Source organism: Podarcis raffonei, chromosome 4, assembly GCF_027172205.1.
Source record: "Podarcis raffonei isolate rPodRaf1 chromosome 4, rPodRaf1.pri, whole genome shotgun sequence".
Taxonomy (NCBI): domain Eukaryota; kingdom Metazoa; phylum Chordata; class Lepidosauria; order Squamata; family Lacertidae; genus Podarcis; species Podarcis raffonei.
In genome coordinates, this window is record NC_070605.1 from 10,700,113 (window position 1) to 10,718,514 (window position 18,402).

The 18,402-nt window shown below is 47.9% G+C and overlaps 1 protein-coding gene across 5 annotated transcripts in view; it reads left to right on the forward strand.

The window, feature by feature from the left end:
• Positions 1 to 15,830, forward strand: part of TSKU (tsukushi, small leucine rich proteoglycan) — a 32,921-nt gene extending 17,091 nt beyond the window's left edge. For 3 of the 5 annotated variants that reach the window (XM_053385447.1, XM_053385448.1, XM_053385449.1), the window contains exon 2: positions 14,639 to 15,830. In XM_053385447.1, coding sequence (XP_053241422.1) covers positions 14,648 to 15,709 — 1,062 coding nt within the window. In that variant the 5' untranslated portion in view covers positions 14,639 to 14,647 and the 3' untranslated portion in view covers positions 15,710 to 15,830. Of the gene's footprint in view, positions 1 to 11,962; positions 12,523 to 13,108; positions 14,507 to 14,638 lie in introns of those variants that run through there. The other 2 variants (XM_053385450.1, XM_053385452.1) reach the window with 2 other exon arrangements.
• Positions 15,831 to 18,402: the final 2,572 nt, after the last annotated feature.

Genomic DNA, 18,402 nt, shown 5'->3' on the forward strand with positions numbered 1-18,402 from the left:
ACGCATCCCAGAAATAGAGACGTTTCCTCAGTTTAATTAACCTGATTAATCGGTTAGAGCCGTGCGTAAATTGCAAAGCAGACTCCTGATTGTCCCTGAGGCCAGCTTATTTTATCTTGGAACATTTTGTCTCTGCTGCAATGCTACGCCCCTCCTGTCAGGAACTGGGAGACTGCAGGAGCCGCTTGAATGATCTGGAGAAGTTGATGGAGTGCCGTCTTTCTATCCCACTCCTGTGATCTGGGAGACCTGGGTTCAAATCTCCACTCGGCCAGGAACTTGGTTGGGTAACCTTGGGCCAACCACTCACTCTCAGCCTAGCCTACCTCACAGGGTTGTTTTCAGGAGAGAATGGGGAGGGAAGAACCTCGGAGGAAAGTTGGGAGATAAATTCCCGAGGTCCTGGGAGCTGGGGGCACTGTCATACAGTGGTTCCGTTCCTTCCTCCTGGGCCGTGTCCAGAAAGTGGTGGTGGGGGATGAGTGTTCAGACCCCAGGGCTCTCACTTGTGGGGTGCCTCAGGGTTCTGTCCTCTCCCCCATGCTTTTCAACATCTACATGCAGCCGCTGGGAGAGATCATCAGGAGGTTTGGGCTGGGTGTCCATCAATATGCGGATGATACCCAGCTCTACCTCTCTTTCAAATCGGAACCAGCGAAGGCGGTGAAGGTCCTTTGTGAGTGTCTGGAGGCGGTTGGAGGATGGATGGCAACTAACAGATTGAGGTTGAATCCTGACAAGACAGAAGTACTGTTTTTGGGGGACAGGAGGCGGGCAGGTGTGGAAGACTCCCTGGTCCTGTATGGGGTAACTGTGCGCCTGAAGGACCAGGTGCGTAGCCTGGGAGTCATTCTGGACTCACAGCTGTCCATGGAGGCGCAGGTCAGTTCTGTGTCCAGGGCAGCTGTTTATCAGCTCCATCTGGTACACAGGCTGAGACCCTCCCTGCCTGCGGACTGTCTCACCAGAGTGGTGCATGCTCTGGTTATCTCTCGCTTGGACTACTTCAATGCGTTCTATATGGGGCTACCTTTGAAGGTGACCCGGAAACTACAATTAAACCAGAATGTGGCGGCTAGACTGGTGACTGGGAGCGGCCGCCAAGACCATATAACACCGGTCTTGAAAGATCTACATTGGCTCCCAGTACGTTTCCGAGCACAATTCAAAGTGTTGGTGCTGACCTTGAAAGCCCTAAACGGCCTCGGTCCAGTATACCTGAAGGAGCGTCTCCACCCCCATCGTTCTGCCCAGATGCTGAGGGCCTTGCTGCATGAAGCCAAGTTACAGGGAACCAGGCAGAGAGCCTTCTCGGTAGCGGCGCCCGCCCTGTGGAACGCCCTCCCACCAGATGTCAAAGAGAAAAATAACTACCAAACTTTTAGAAGACATCTAAAGGCAGCCCTGTTTAGGGAAGCTTTTAATGTTTAATAGTGTTTAACAGGTTATTGTATTTTAGTGTTTTGTTGGAAGCCGCCCAGAGTGGCTGGGGAAATTATTATTATTATTATTATTATTATTATTATTATTATTATTATTATTATTCCTAATTTAAGCACATGGGGAAAGCCTTGCTGGTTCTGGCCAATGGGCTCCATCTAGTTCAACATCCCATGGGAAACTGACAGGCAGGACCTGAGCACAGCAGACTTTCTGTGGCCGAGACCCTGAAGGGCAGCTGCCAGCCAGAGTCCAGCGTGCTGAGCTAGGCAGACCAAACTTTAGGAAGGCATTGTGCAAATTCATGGGGGATAAGGGCTATAGATGGCTACTAGCCATGGGGGCAATGCTCTGCTTCCACTGCCAGAGGTGGGACACTGGCCTGATCCAGCAACCTCTTCTTTCATTGTTAAGTGGATATTCTCTCTCTCTGAATTCATTTATCGTTTTCAATTTTACAACAGTTAAACAAATTGCATGATTTAAATCACGTTGTTAATATCGACTTCCCTTCTCCTCCTCCCATGGCTCATTATAATTTTCCCCTTTCTGCTTCATATTCAAAGTACTCCTTTTTCTTTCTGTTTCACCATCTTACCTTATTTTATCCCCACCCCATCCCCGCTCCAATTACAGCGGTACCTCGGGTTACAGACGCTTCAGGTTACGGACTCCGCTAACACAGAAATATTACTTCGGGTTAAGAACTTTGCTTCAGGATGAGAACAGAAATCGTGTGGCGGCAGCGGGAGGCCCCATTAGCTAAAGTGGTGCTTCAGGTTAAGAACAGTTTCAGGTTAAGTACGGACCTCCAGAACGAATTAAGTTCTTAACCCGAGGTACCACTGTAGTCTGATCCTGCTAATGTTTCTAGTCATTTACAATGATTTTTCATGTATTCCACCAATTTCCCCCGTTCTTCCTTAAAAACTTCCTTCTCCTGGTCTTGAATTCTACTTCTTAATTCAGCCATTTCGGCATACAGTTGTACCTAGGGTTAAGAACTTGATTCGTTCTGGAGGTCCGTTCTTAACCTGAAACTGTTTTTAACCTGAGGCACCACTTTAGCTAAGGGGGCCTCCCGCTGCCGCCATACGCGCGATTTCTGTTCTCATCCTGAAGCAAAGTTCTTAACCCGAGGTACTATTTCTGGGTTAGCGGAGTCTGTAACCTGAAGCGTCTGTAACCTGAGGTACCACTGTATTCTGCCCATTTCATCTGCCAATCCTCCTTCCCTGGAACTGCTCTTTCCTTCCACTTCTAACTGGAGATTTCCCGGCCCTTTCTGGGTGCAAAAAAAAATCCCTCAAACCCACACCTTAGTTCTGCCCTCCAGCTGTGATCCCTCTCCCAGTTGAGGTCAGAGTGCAGTTGGCTTGTGCAATAGCGAGTTGGCTGCGGTTGAAGCCGCCCTTCCCCTTTTCTGTGCCTGCTGAGGGCTCCTGAGAGACCCATCGCCTCTTCCAACTGCTTTGTGTGTTGCAACATAACGTTCACAAGTCTGCCAAGGGCTGTGGGGAGATGAGCGCAGATGAGGCACTTTGGCTAAGGGCTTGTGGCATTGTGGTGTTCAACCCAAGCTGTTCATCCTCCTCCTGTCTGGCGGCGAGGCTGCCTCAAACTGGCAGCTTTCTAAGATTTTCCTTCCCCTTCTATGGTTTATTTTCTTGGAACTTGACAGCAAAAGGTCCTGGCTGGCGCAATCTGGGAGATGGGAGTTTAGAGGAGTGGGGCAAGTTGGCATTTGCAGGTATGTCGTACAACCTACTGTTTATAGCAGGGGTAGGCAACCGAAGGCCCGTGGGCTGGATCTGGCCCAATTGCCTTCTCAATCCAGCCCGCAGACAGTCTGGGAATCAGCGTGTTTTTACATGAGTAGAATGTATGCTTTTATTTAAAATGCATCTCTGGGTTATTTGTGGGGCATAGGAATTCGTTCATTTTTTCCGTTCATTAGCTAAAGTGGTACCTCAGGTTAAGAACAGTTTCAGGTTAAGAACGGACCTCCGGAACAAATTAAGTTCTTAACCCGAGGTACCACTTTATTCTGGGTGTGGTCTGACCAAGGCAGAATAGTGCGATACTAATACAGGTGGCGCTGTGAGTAGAAGCCTCAGCGCCTAGGGCTTGCCGATCGAAAGGTCGGCGGTTCGAATCCCCGCGGCGGGGTGCGCTCCCGTTGCTCGGTCCCAGCGCCTGCCAACCTAGCAGTTCGAAAGCACCCCCGGGTGCAAGTAGATAAATAGGGACCGCTTACTGGCGGGAAGGTAAAGGCGTTTCCGTGTGCTGCGCTGGCTCGCCAGATGCAGCTTTGTCACGCTGGCCACGTGACCCGGAAGTGTCTGCGGACAGCGCTGGCCCTCGGCCTCTTGAGTGAGATGGGCGCACAACCTAGAGTCTGTCAAGACTGGCCCGTACGGGCAGGGGTACCTTTACCTTTAATACAGTGGATGTATGGAAGTAGTGCTTCAGGTTAAGAACTTTGCTTCAGGATGAGAACAGAAATCATGCTCTGGCAGCGCGGCAGCAGTGGGAGGCCCCATTAGCTAAAGTGGTGCTTCAGGTTAAGAACAGTTTCAGGTTAAGAATGGACCTCCAGGACGAATTAAGTTCCTAACCCGAGATACCACTGTACAGGGAACCAGGCAGAGGGCCTTCTCGGTGGTGGCACCCGCCCTGTGGAACGCCCTCCCACCAGATGTCAAAGAGCTAAACAACTACCTGACATTTAGAAGACATCTGAAGGCAGCCCTGTTCAGGGAAGTTTTTAATGTGTGACATTTTAATGTATTTTTAATCTTTGTTGGAAGCCACCCAGAGTGGCTGGGGAAGCCCAGCCAGATGGGCGAGGTACAAATAAATTATTATTATTATTATTATTATTATTATTATTATTATTATTATTATATTTATTTATTTAATTTACCTGGGCATTACATTCCAAGGAGTTTAAGCAAAATTGCGTATATTGGGGGCACCATTGAAAAAGCCCACAAACACGACAGCTGCTCCCTCCAAACCTTTTTGCCCACAGTCCCAACTCTCCACGCGCCGCAAGGGCAGTGTTAGAAAGGGCACCTTAAACCCTAGGTTATTGTTGCCGCAACAGAATTCCTAGGCGCCTTTTTTAAAATCGGTGAGGTTTATTTTTTATTAATTTCGTTTTGATTCCACTTTATATTTTAAAGAAAAAAGAATCTCTGTTTTAAAAATATTTTTATTAGGAATTTCAACAAAACATTTTATCAAAAAATATATCATCCTTAATCCCCCCCCATTTCCCCATAAAGTAACCTCCCCTCCCCCCCCGACTTCCCACAGCTCCTCTCTCTGGTTTATCAACAAATGTTATTCTCTGCATGTTACAAAGTTGTATAGATCCTTAATTTGTTTGACTAGCTGTTGTCAATAAAAAGTTTGTGGTGGTTTATTCAAAACCTGCCAAGGAGTCCAGTTCACTTTGTTGTTTCTTTAAGTACTTTGTAAAGCGTTTCCATTCATCTTTGAAGTCCCAGTTGTCCCGTAGTTTGTTTGTCAGTTTTGCCAATTCTGCGTAGTCCATCAGTTTCTCTTGCCATAGTTCGTTAGTCGGGATTTCCTCGTTCTTCCATCCTTGTGCTATTAGGACTCTTGCCGCCGTTGTCGCATACATGAAGATATTTTTCGCTTTCCTTGGCAGGTCTTTTCCTACAATCCCTAACAGAATCTCTTAAGTGTTGTGCAAAACATTAAAACAGAAAAGGACGGGACAGGGGGAATAGAAATGCAATGAATAAGATGTACCTGCTTCAGAAAGCTGGAGGGGCCAGGCAGATGGAGAGGTCCATCGTCCACCTGGCCCCCGGAGATGTCCATGTGGTCACAATTTGAACCCGTGCCAGTAGCAAAACGTGCCCGGCTAATTTCCAGCCCTGTGCAAGGGCTCCTGGGATTGAACTCACAAAGGCCCGCGGGATCGCTAGACGACGTTTTTGCGCCATTTTTGCCGTTTTTGTGGCGATGCGTGCAAAAGCCGGGCAACCCGCGGAGACTTGAGGCAAACCAAAAGCCCCACCCGCCTGGTGGGATATTGACAGTATGGTGTAGTGGTTAGAGTGTTGGACTAGGACTTGGGGGACATGGGTTCGAATCCCCACGCGGCTGTGAAGTTCACTGCGTGACCCTGGACCAATCACTATATATCTTAGCCTCATGGGGTTGTTTTCAGGATAAAATGGGGAGAACTGTGTACGCCACGGGGGAAAGGTGCGATACGAATGCAATTAATAATAGTACTAATAATATTGTTTGAACTTGAGAGCCTACTCTCTCTTTTAAGGTTCTTGTAAAAATATTTCGGCTCCTAACAAACCTGAATTTCAGCTCCCAACAGACCTGAATTTCAGCTCCTAACAAACTGAAGTCTCAAGCAGTGGGTGGTCTTTTTTGTTCGGTACCTCCTGTTTATAAGACGAAACCTGTCATGAAGAGGTGCCAGGCCTGCAGGTTTAATCCCTTTCCTCTGTCTTCAGGACGTTTTCACCCTGCTGCGACCTAAGTGCTTTCTCTAGACCTGCAAGTGTGTTAGAGAGAAGCTGTGTTATGTGTGTGTGTTCCTCTTGATGCACTCAAAGCCAATACTTTCAGTCTGCTTTTTTGGGGGGGGGGCGGGAGTTTAAATAAAAGGCACTGCGTGCTGCGATAGGAATTTTGAGGTCTTAGATATATGGTAATGTTCATAAGTGTACCAACCAAGCTCGTACATAGATCAGCACAGGAAGACCGACCTGAAGCCATTTTGATTCCTAAACTGAGCAAATGTTTTCTCTGCAAGGTCAAAGTGGGAAACCTCCCCATTGTCTTTTCCTTCACAAATCCTGTCTTAAGGGCACATTTAAGATATGAATAGGGTGTGAGCCTGTGACCTGGCCCAGGAACTATTTATCACTACAAAAGAATGGCCAGGCTACTCAGGCAATCCAATCTAGTAACCTGCTAGACAGGAGATAAACAACAACAGGAGAAACAATATTCAAATTTCTGTTTTAGACCGCCTTTTCTGTGATGTAGGTGTGATGTATCTGAGGGGTGGTCTTAGGTTACACCCCTTCTGTGATGTATGTATGTTTCTTGGGGTGGTCTTGATCTACAGGATGGGAATTTCAAAAGTCTTTATAAGGCCTTGCGCCATTTTTCTGGGTTCCTCCTCTCTCCTGCGTGTGAGGGGAGCACCCTGTTGCAACAGATCAATAAAGATCAAGCTTACTAGCTGCTTTGCTTCTCAATATTCTCTGCTTGGCCTCTGTTATTCTCTCCTACCAATAGGGAAGTTCTGTAAGGACTCTATATGGGCTCTGGGATACCCCATAAGGGAAAAGGGCAGATTTTTGTTTACAACAGTGCGATGGGGCGAGGTTCAGGTAGGAAGATAATTTTTTGGGTGCGTGGGAGGGCCAATCAGACACAAGCACAGGCAATGCCTGTGTCCCGTTCTGGGTCACTGCCGGATAGAGGAGGGAATGTTTTTGTGTCTTCCACAGTGGGGGGCGGGGGAGATGAAAACCATGTGCTAGCTTTTGCAAGATATGTCCAAAAGCCCCTTTACAAAAGATTTTTCGGTCGGTGGAGCCGGAACCAAGAGGGCTCGGTTGCCAACACGGTGCCCTCCAAAAGCTTATATAAATCTGGAGGTGGAGCCTTCTGACGGTTCCCTCCCTGCGAGAAGCCAAGTTACAGGGAACCAGGCAAAGGGCTTTCTCGGTAGTGGCACCTGCCCTGTGGAACACCCTCCCACCAGATGTCAAAAAGAAAAACAACTACAGTGGTACCTTGGGTTAAGAACTTAATTCGTTCTGGAGGTCCGTTCTTAACCTGAAACTGCTCTTAACCTGAAGCACCACTTTAGCTAATGGGGCCTCCCGCTGTCGCCGCACAATTTCTGTTCTCATCCTGAAGCAAAGTTCTTAACCCGAGGTAATATTTCTGGGTTAGCGGAGTCTGTAACCTGAAGCGTCTGTAACCCCAGGTACCACTGTACCAGACTTTTAGAAAACATCTGAAGGCAGCCCTCTTTAGGGAAGCTTTTAATGTTGAATAGATGATTGTATTTTAATACAGCAGTACTTCGGGTTACAGACGCTTCAGGTTACAGACACTTCAGGTTACAGACTCTGCTAACCCAGAAATAGTACCTTAGGTTAAGAACTTTGCTTCAGGATGAGAACAGTATCGCGCAGCGGCTGTGGGAGGCCCCATTACCTAAAGTGGTACCTCAGGTTAAAAACAGTTTCAGGTTAAGAATGGACCTCCAGAACGAATTAAGTTCTTAACCCGAGGTACCACTGTATTCTGTTCAAAGCCGCCCAGAGTGGCTAGGGAAACCCAGCCAGATGGGCGGGGTATAAATAATAAATTATTAGTAGTAGTATTATCTGAAGAGATATCCTGGCCATTGGTGGGGCAGGGGGAGTTTGGGAAGACAGGTGGGGGCGACAGGTCTCTTTCCTCTCCGGAGATCCTCTCGCAGTAAATCCCCCTCCATTCGGCCGCAGATGTTGAGTTATGGCTCTGCCGAGAGGAAAGCCGTAAGCCAAGGCGCATCGGAGTATTATCCTTGCTCCAAGGACAGGCTTAAGAAATATAGGTGGGCAAGATTTTTTTAGGGGGGTCCTGCCAACCTAGCATTTCGAAAGCATGCCAGTGCAAGTAGATAAATAGGTACCGCTCTGGCGGGAAGGTAAATGGTGTTTCCGTGCGCTGCTCTGGTTCGCCAGAAGCAGCTTAGTCATGCTGGCCATATGACCCGGAAGCTGTACGCCGACTCCCTCGGCCAATAAAGCGAGATGAGCACCGCAACCCCAGAGTCGGCCACGACTGGACCTAATGGTCAGGGGTCCCTTTACCTTTACCTTATGCCAGGCAGGGGGGCAGGGGAAGCAGCCAGAGCCTTAGACTTCCTCTCACCTCTCCCACCACCTGGGAGCAACCATTGTACCACACTGCCTCTGTGGGAGAGATTGGGAAAGCAGGGCTCGCTCCGGCTGCTTAGCCAAAGCCGCAGCTCCATCAGACACTTCCTCGTCCCTCCTTGTCCCTTTTTCCTTGCGTGCCAAGTTTATTTTAATTATTATTTATTAAATTTGTATACTGCCCTTCAGCCATAGCGTTCAGGGCGGTTCACAGCATAAAAATACAATATATTTTTTTAAACAGCAACACACAAAATACATGATAAAGATAGGAACGAAAACACACCAATATCTCCCTTCTCCCACAAAAACATCATGGGTTGGGCACAAAAAAATCCTGCATTGTGGGGGATTGGACGAGATGACGCCTGTGGTCTGTTCCAACTCTACAATTCTATGATTCTGGGATTTTAAAGGGTATCGGAAGTTAATTAGCCAAAGGGCTGGTTGAAGGGGAACTTGAGTTTGTCAGCTTGCAGACAGGGATGTCCTGTTCTAGCTGCTCTGGGAACCTTTTGAAAAAATGTGTTTATTCTTTAAATTCTTTTTAAAATGTATTCTTTAAATTTCCCCTGAACACCCCCCCCCCAAATACAAACTTACCTTTCCATGCATGCACCACGACTTCTGCAACATGTTCTATTCAGTGATTCAGAAGTTAGTACAGTGGTACCTTGGGTTACATATGCTTCAGGTTACAGACTCCGCTAACCCAGAAATAGTGCTTCAGGTTAAGAACTTTGTTTCAGGATAAGAACAAAAATCAAGCTCTGGCAGCATGGCGGCAGCAGGAGGCCCTATTAGCTAAAGTGGTGCTTCAGGTTAAGAACAGTTTCAGGTTAAGAACGGACCTCCGGAACGAATTAAGTACTTAACCTGAGGTACCACTGTATAAACCTTCAGGACTTGTCTTGGGGATGGTTTTTTGTTTTTGTTTTTGGAGAATTTGCCTGAGATTTCTTTGTTTTTCCTCTTCCCTCCCTAATCCTTTCCCCTTGTGTGTCGTGGGTTTCAGATTGCAAGCCTGCAGGCTGGGGGCCGTCTGGTCTGAATTGATTCTACTCGAGCCGCTCTGGGGGCCTTTTTGTCTGAAGAGCAGGGTAGAAACTCTCTAAAAAAGTGAAGTTTTGTAGCTGCAGGGACGCGTTCAAGAGGAAGCAGGGATGCTGCCCGTTTTGGAGGCTAAAAAGCAGGCATCTGGGGTTAATTAAGGGCTGAGCATGAATTTTTTCTTCCTCTCTTGGCGGCTGAGTCTGTGTTTGCTTTTGGTTGGCTTATTTTGTCTTCATAGCTTTCTATTTGTTTTCTTGCAGGGATAAAATCACTCCCGTCTCTCCCCCCCCCCCCAAAGAGGAGCAGGCAAACTCAGGAGAACCGTAAATCGCCCTGAATAATGATCAGACAGTGAAGGAGCTCATTTAGGGCCCGTTTGCCTGGAAAGGGGTGAAAATATATTCTGAACACAGGACTGCTTGATTTGTGGCTTAGACGCTGAGTTCAGGGGTGTCAGCAGGCAGGTCAGGATGAGATTCACTGAGCTGAGCTTGGATCCTAACAAGATAGAAGTACTGTTTCTGGGGGACAGGGGCAGGCAGGTGTGGGGGACTCCCCAATCCTGAATGGGGCAACTGTGCCCCTGAACAACCGAGTTCAGAGCCTGGAGTTCATTTTGGGCTCACAGCTGTCCATGGAGGCACAGGTCAGTTCTGTGTCCAGGGCAGCTGTCTACCAGCTCCATCTGGTACGCAGGATGAGACCCTCCCTGCCCGCAGACTGCCCCGCCAGAGTGGTGCATGCTCTAGTTATCTCCCGCTTGGACTACTGCAATGCGCTCTACATGGGGCTACCTTTGAAGGTGACCCGGAAACTGCAACTAATCCAGAATGCGGCAGCTAGACTGGTGACTGGGAGCAGCTGCTGAGACCATATAACACCGGTCCTGAAAGACCTACATTGGATCCCAGTACGTTTCCAAGCATGATTCGAAGTGTTGGTGCTGACCTTTAAAGCCCTAAACGGTCTCGGCCCTGTATACCTGAAGGAGCATCTCCACCCGTATCATCCAGCCTGGACACTGAGGTCCAGCTCCGAGGGCCTTCTGGCGGTTCCCTCCCTGCGAGAAGTGAGGTTACAGGGAACCAGGCAGAGGGCCTTCTCGGTGGTGGTGCCCACCCTGTGGAACGCTCTCCCATCAGATGTAAAGGAAATAAACAATCTGACTTTTAGAAGACATCTGAAGGCAGCCCTCTTTAGGGAAGCTTTTAATGTTTTATGCATTACTGTATTTTAATACAGTCATACCTCGGTTGAAGTAGCTTCAGGATAAGCATTTTCAGTTTGTGCTCCGCGGTGACCCGGAAGTAACGGAGCACGTTACTTCTGGGTTTCACCGCTCACGCATGCGCAGACGCTCAAAATGACGTCATGCGCGGTAGCAGTGAATCGCAACCTGTGCGGATGCGGGTTGTGTTCTCTTCCGGATGCGAACGGGGCTCTGGAACGGATTCCGTTCGCATCCAGAGGTACCACTGTATTTGGTTGGAAGTCGCCCAGAGTGGCTGGGGAAGCCCAGCCAGATGGATGGGCTATATATTATTATTATTATTATTATTATTATTATTATTATTATATAGTACCTATGTAAGAGGCTCGTTTATAATTATATTTTGGGAATGTTCTTATGCTTCATTCTTTCTGCATGCCCCGTGATCGTATTATAAAGTAGCTGTGATCTGTGTTATAAATCAGCCTCTTTTTGATCTCCAGTGTATTTCTTATCAATAAGAAATTCAGTGCAGTGTGAACGAAGTGTGGCCTGCGGTGGGTGGGTGAGTGTGTTGAGTTTGAGAACCACTGCCCAGGCATCTCACCGCTTTGAACACTCACTGCTTCCCCAAGGAATTCTGGGAACTGTAGTTTGCTTAAATGGTGCGGCGAGTTGTTAGGAGACCCCTACACCAACTCACAGAGCTATAATTCCCAGAGCTTTAATCCTTCTTCCTCTGGGATAGCTCAGTTGGTAGAGCATGAGACCTCTGGGTTGCGGGTTCGAGCGCTACATTGGGCAAAGCCCGCATTGCAGGTGGTTGGACTAGATCAAGGGTCAGCAAACTTTTTCAGCAGGGCGCCGGTCCACTGTCCCTCAGACCTTGTGGGGGGCTGAACTATTTTCTTGGGGGGTGGGGGGGAAATGAACAAATTCCTGTGCCCGACAAATAACCCAGAGATGCAGTTTAATAAAAGGACACATACTCCCGGTATGCCCCACGGAGAGCCTCAAGGTCCATAAATAGCAACACCCTAGAGGTCCCAGGCCCTAAGGAAGGCAGATTGGCCTCAACCAGAGGCAGGGCCTTTTCAACACTGGCTCCCGCCTGGTGGAACGCTCTGCCTCATGAGACCAGGGCCCTGCAGGATCTGATTTCTTTCCGCAGGGCCTGTAAGACAGAGTTGGCCTTTGGCTCGGAGCCAATTTGATTCCCTCCCCCTCTTTCTTTTTCTTTCTCCTCCTGTGATGAGGCTGCATTTTAATATTTTAATGTTTCAATATTTTAATGTTGTATTTTAATCTTGTTTTTAAGTTGTATTCATTCAACTTGTTTTTATTATTGCTTGTTAGCCGCCCTGAGTCTCGCCTTGGCTGGGGAGGGCGGGGTATAAATAAAAATTATTATTATTATTATTCATGTAAAAACACACTGATACCCGGACCGTCAGCAGGCCGGATTTAGAAGGAGATTGGGCCAGATCCGGCCCCCAGACCTTAGTTTGCCTACCCATGGACTAGATGGTCCTCTGGTCCCTTCCGACTCTACAATTCTGATTCTCCACCCTCATCACTTATTAGCTTTTATGGTTGAGCATGATATTTGGCAAGCAGTTAGGAGAACCAGCTTCTTGCTACTCTCCTTGAGGCTTCAGCTTAAAACAGCTAAACGTCTGCGTCCGTCCGTCCCCCCCCCCTCTTTTTTTTTTAACATGACCTGTGTCGGAAAAACAAGAGCGGCAGCAAATCTGTGTGTAACTAGCTGTGGAGTCTTGACTTAAATGCAGGTGGACAGATTAATCAGTGCTTTTGGCGGGGGGAAGAGAAACCCAGCAACCCAGGAGTCTATTAAAACTTGACAAACAGCAGGTACGGTTTTGGGGTGGCGGGGTTGAGAAGGGTGATGCTTTAAAGGGCTGGCAAAGCGAGGCTATTAAAACAACATCACTCGAGGTTTGATTTATTTCCTATAGCTTTATTCACTGCTGGGCTGCTGTCTCTCTCTCTTTCCTGTTTAAAAATAGAAGGCCCTAATGATCGCTCCTTTCCTCCCGAGGCTGTGGAATTTATCTCTATTGTCTGCCATCATTTTCAAATAGCTCTCTCTCCCCCCCCCCCCCGCCTTCCCTCCATCTCTTTTTTCCTTCCGCTAAACTTTTCCACCTCTGTAAATTCACACTGGGGTCCCACTGCTTCGGTTTTTGAGATCAATCAGGCCAGTTCCAAAGTTTATGGCTGTTAATGGCGCTTGCCAGGGGTATAAACTGCCTTTCCTCACCTCTCCCAGAGAAAAGAACAGAGCGCCGTGTGGCTATTAGGAAGTATTGACCTCTCTTGGGTTCAATTTTTTGAAACGGGGATTGCCATTTGTTTAAGAAAAAAGGGAGAGGAGCCTGATTTTATTTTATTGTCAAGCATGCAAAAATGGTGTGTTTCAAAGTTCAATAGGCTTTAAAAATCCACCCGCTCTCATCAGGGAGCCCACGGGAGAAATGTGTCCATTATGGTCGCCGCTTTCAGAGAAACAAAAACTTTGGCATAGAACCATAGATTTGGAAGGGGTTCCGAGGGTCATCTAGTCCAACCCCCTACTGTTAAGTTGTGGGTGAACATATCAGACGACACGGCGATTCTTCAAACAGCTCTTGTTTATTCATAGGCCAGAACAGAACTGAACTGAAGGGTTCAGCCAGCCTGCTTATATAGAGCTCCAGTACAACGTTACTGTAACAACTTTCTAAAACTATCCAATCACTGAACGTCACTTTCAATCCCTTATTTGCATAACTATCTACAGTATCCCCCTGCTGGCCCAGGGTGAGAACTTCAGTACATAACACCTACAATGCAGGAATGTTTGGCCCACAACCCTGAGATTAAGAGTGAGTCGTGCTTTGCTGACTGAGCTATCCCAGCTGAATCACCGTGGTAAAAGCATGAGACTCTTAATTTCAGGGTTGTGGGGTGTAAAACCACGGCAAACGGCACTTAAGCCAATTCTGAGATATGTTTCAGAAACTTGGAGGAAGTTGAATCCAGATGGCAGCTTGAGATGAACTCAGGAGAGAGGCACCCGACCAAACGATAGCAGAACCAGGGCAGAGATGCACCCAGCCCTGTTTACAAAGCTTGTTTAAATAAAGGAGTGTAGCACGGCGCGAGCACACGTATTTTCTCAGTGCGTGACACCAGCGCATAGGAGCGTGCTAGACTTTGGCAAGAAGGGCGCACGCCAAATTAATATTCCACCTTTCCCCCAGAACCTGGGACTCAAGGTGGCTCACAGAAATTGAAACCAACCCCGATAAAATGCAGAAAGCTAAAAACGTATAAAAGATAATAGTTGAAAAAAGTTCGATCAACAGAACTGGCACTACTGTTACGCCACATAATTCCCGTTCCGAGTTTATAGGAACTTGTTAACTTTGGAGCTACCTGCCTATTGAGATCAATCACGTGCTTTCACTGTACTCTTTTCGGTGCCTACCAGAAACCTTTTTTGCTTTGACAAGCCTACCTAGATGCATAGGAAGTTGGAGGTAATATTAGTCGGTTTTAGTATTTTAACTTTTGTATGTTTTAAGTCGGGTTATGAATTTTTCTCGTTTTTATTCTATCTTTGAGGGTGGTGGTTGTTTTCAATCAAGCGGTGTATAGATCTCACGAAATAAATAAAAAACTACTTAAACATTTGGAACAAAAAGCAGATTTTGCCAGAAAATGCAGGCGGTGGTTGCCTGGGCACTCAGGTGAAAATTATGGCAAGCAGTGGATATGTGGGAGTCCGGACAAAGTCTGGAAACCAAACGCCATCTAGAAACCAGATCACTTCATTTTCAACTTCCAAATCTGGGTAATTTTGTAAGGACCACCCCTGCTTTCGAATATTCTTCTCGGAACTATCCATCTCGCTAATTGTATCTTCTTCACGCTGCCGCTGTTTGGTGACTCCTCCTGACGTTCCGCTTGTGTTTCCTCTTTGCAGATTCCAGCAATGCCTTTCTTAATCTGGTTCAACCTGCTGCTGCTCTCCCCGAATGTTGGCGCTTCGAAGACTTGCTTCCCAGGGTGCCACTGTGAAGTGGAGAGCTTTGGTCTCTTCGACAGCTTCAGCCTAACCAAGGTGGACTGCAGTGGGATCGGGCCCCATATCGCGCCTGTCCCCATTCCTCTGGACACGACCTACTTGGATTTATCGTCAAACAACCTGGACTCCATCAACGAGTCCATGTTGACCGGCCCCGGATATACCACGCTGGTTAGTTTGGACTTGAGCTACAATAAGATCTCCAGGATCTTTCCCAGCACTTTCTCCAGACTCCGCTATCTGGAATCTTTAGATCTGAGTCACAACTCTTTGGTGGCCCTTCCGGACGAATGCTTCTCAGGGTCGCTTTTGGGGGATGTCGACCTCAGCAACAACTTCATCCTGGACATCACCACCAACATCTTTGCATCCAAAGGTCAAGGAAAGCCTATCAACGTGGACCTCTCCAACAACTTGATCAGTCTCGTCTCGAGACACCAGGGCAAAGCCATTCCCAACATCCAAAGCTTAAACCTGTCCGGAAACAGGTTGAAGAGGATCCCCGACCTTCAAGGAATCCCTCTCCGGTTCCTCAACCTTGACGGGAACCCAGTGGCGGCCATTGAGAAAGGGGCTTTTCAGGGGCTGAAGGATTTGATCCACCTGTCTCTCAGTGGGATTCCCGACCTGGCGGAGATTTCGCCCTACGCCTTCCAAGACCTGCCAGCTCTCCAAGCGCTTGATTTGTCCAACAACCCCAACGTCAAATCCTTGAACGCGGAGGTTTTCTACAGCCTCAACTTTTTGCAGGAGCTCAACCTGTCTGGCACAGGGGTGGCGAACTCCGTATCGAAAACGATGCTGAAATTTCTGCCTTCCATCAAAAGCATCACCCTCGGGCAGGATGTCAAGTGCATTAAGACGATCCGGGAAGGCCAGTACCACAGACAGACCGGGCTGACCAAGAAAGAGATTCTAAGTTGTCACGACAGCCATGGGTCAGTAGCAGCAGCGCCCTATGCTTTGTGACAAGGGTCAAGGAGTTTGTGTGGATGCCTGGACTTCAATAAGCCTCAAATGTGCCTTCTGTAAAAACTGTTAATTTATATATTTTGTATAATTCAATACTTGATTACAATGACTGATTGGAGACACAGGTTGTGGTGCGTGAGTTAATTTGATTTATTCTTCCACCTCCCAAATTTCTCCCCTTATTAAGCCTGGCAATATCCCTAACTAGGAATGATGGGAAAGATACACGTCCTCCAATGGTTGCCTAGATCTACAGGTCTTAGAGGACCACATGCTGAACATGAGTCAACAGAGTGACACAGCAGCCAAAAAAGCTAATGGTATTCTAGGCTGCATCCACAGACGTCTAGTGTCCAGGTCAGGGGAAGTAATAACACTGCTCTATCCTAGAATCATAGAATCATAGAGTTGGAAGAGACCACAAGGGCCATCGAGTCCAACCCCCTGCCAAGCAGGAAACACCATCAGAGCACTCCTGACATATGGTTGTCAAGCCTCTGCTTAAAGACCTCCAAAGAAGGAGACTCCACCACACTCCTTGGCAGCAAATTCCACTGTCAAACAGCTCTTACTGTCAGGAAGTTCTTCCTAATGTTTAGGTGGAATCTTCTTTCCTGCAGTTTGGATCCATTGCTCCGTGTCCGCTTCTCTGGAGCAGCAGAAAACAACCTTTCTCCCTCCTCTATGTGACATCCTTTTATATATTTGAACATGGCTATCATATCACCCCTTAACCTCCTCTTCTCCAGGCTAAACATGCCCAGCTCCCTTAGCCGTTCCTCATAAGGCATCATTTCCAGGCCTTTGACCATTTTGGTTGCCCTCCTCTGGACACGTTCCAGTTTCTCAGTGTCCTTCTTGAACTGTGGTGCCCAGAACTGGACACAGTACTCCAGGTGAGGTCTGACCAGAGCAGAATACAGTGGCACTATTACTTCCCTTGATCTAGATCCTGCCTTAGGGACGCGGGTGGCGCTGTGGGTTAAACCACAGAGCCTAGGACTTGCCGATCAGAAGGTCGGCAGTTCGAATCCCCGCGACGGGGTGAGCTCCTGTTGCTCGGTCCCTGCTCCCGCCAACCTAGCAGTTCGAAAGCAAGTCAAAGTGCAAGTAGATAAATAGGTACCGCTCTGGCGGGAAGGTAAACGGCGTTTCCGTGCGCTGCTCTGGTTCACCAGAAGCGGCTTAGTCATGCTGGCCACGTGACCCGGAAGCTGTACGCCGGCTCCCTCGGCCAATAAGGCGAGATGAGCGCCTCAACCCCAGAGTCAGCCACGACTGGACCTAATGGTCAGGGGTGCCTTTACCTTTACCTATCCTGCCTTGGCGAGACCACAACTGGAATACTGTGTCCAGTTCTGAGCACCACATTTTAATAAGTTTTCCATTTTAACAATCCAATGCAATCACATTAAATATTCCAAATTATACATATCAAATAATCCAAATATTATAATTTTTTTAATGGGACTTCCCATGCTTCAAGTTTGAAGGGTTCTGATCATCTTATATCTCTGTTGCTTTTCATAATCATTTCCAATGGCTCCTCTAATTCTTCCTGTTGTTAAGCTTCCTTCTTTCACGGCCTCTGAGTTGTTCCCACAAGCGAGTTGAAACAATCAGTGATGTGTTTCTGCGTGGATTTTATGTCTATGATTCCCCTCTATAAGTTTGCAGCATCTCCTCACACGCTGGTGTTTCTGCTGAATCAATCCAAAGGTCTTTTCGCTGCTGGCTGCCGCCATCTTCCCTCAGTTCCAATGAAATCAAGTCTAGGCGTCTGCTCATTAATTTTCCCAGACCGTTTGCATCAAACATTAGCCTTTCCGGCTCTCCTTATGCTCTTAAAAGGTAAAGGGACTCCTGACCATTAGGTCCAGTCGTGGCTGACTCTGAGGTTGCGGCGCTCATCTAGCTTTATTGGCTGAGGGAGCCGGCGTACAGTTTCCAGGTCATGTGGCCAGCATGACTAAGCCGCTTCTGGCGAACCAGAGCAGCGCACGGAAACGCTGTTTACCTTCCCACCACTGTGGTACCTATTTATCTACTCGCACTGGTATGCTTTCAAACTGCTAGGTTGGCAGGAGCAGCGACCGAGCAATGGGAGTTCACCCCGTCGTGGGGATTCGAACCGCCGACCTTCTGATTGGCAAGTTCTAGGCTCTGTGGTTTAACCCACAGCGCCACCCGCGTGCTTAACTAAGTTTGACCCTTGGCGGTGGATTTCTCCTTGGGTATACAGAGGTTATCTGCTAGGTTATCTGTTAGTTCAGCTTACGGCAGCTGCAGATGGCAACTTCAAGTAGAGCTTGTGCTTTGCGTGCTGCGTGAAGGCCCTATGTTCAAACCCTGAATCACAGAATTGTAGCATTGGAAGGGACCCCAGGGGTCATCTAGTCCAGCCCCCTGCAATGCAGGAATCTCAACTACAGCAAACATGGCAGATGGCCAGGACAACCTCTGCTTAAAAACCTATTGAAGCAGTGTGCAATTAAAACAGGATAAAAGCCAAGAGAGGGACGCGGGTGGCGCTGTGGGTTAAAGCCTCAGCGCCTAGGACTTGCCGATCAAAAGGTCGGCGGTTCGAATCCCCGCGGCGGGGTGCGCTCCCGTCATTCGGTCCCAGCGCCTGCCAATCTAGCAGTTCAAAAGCACCTTCGGGTGCAAGTAGATAAATAGGGACCGCTTAC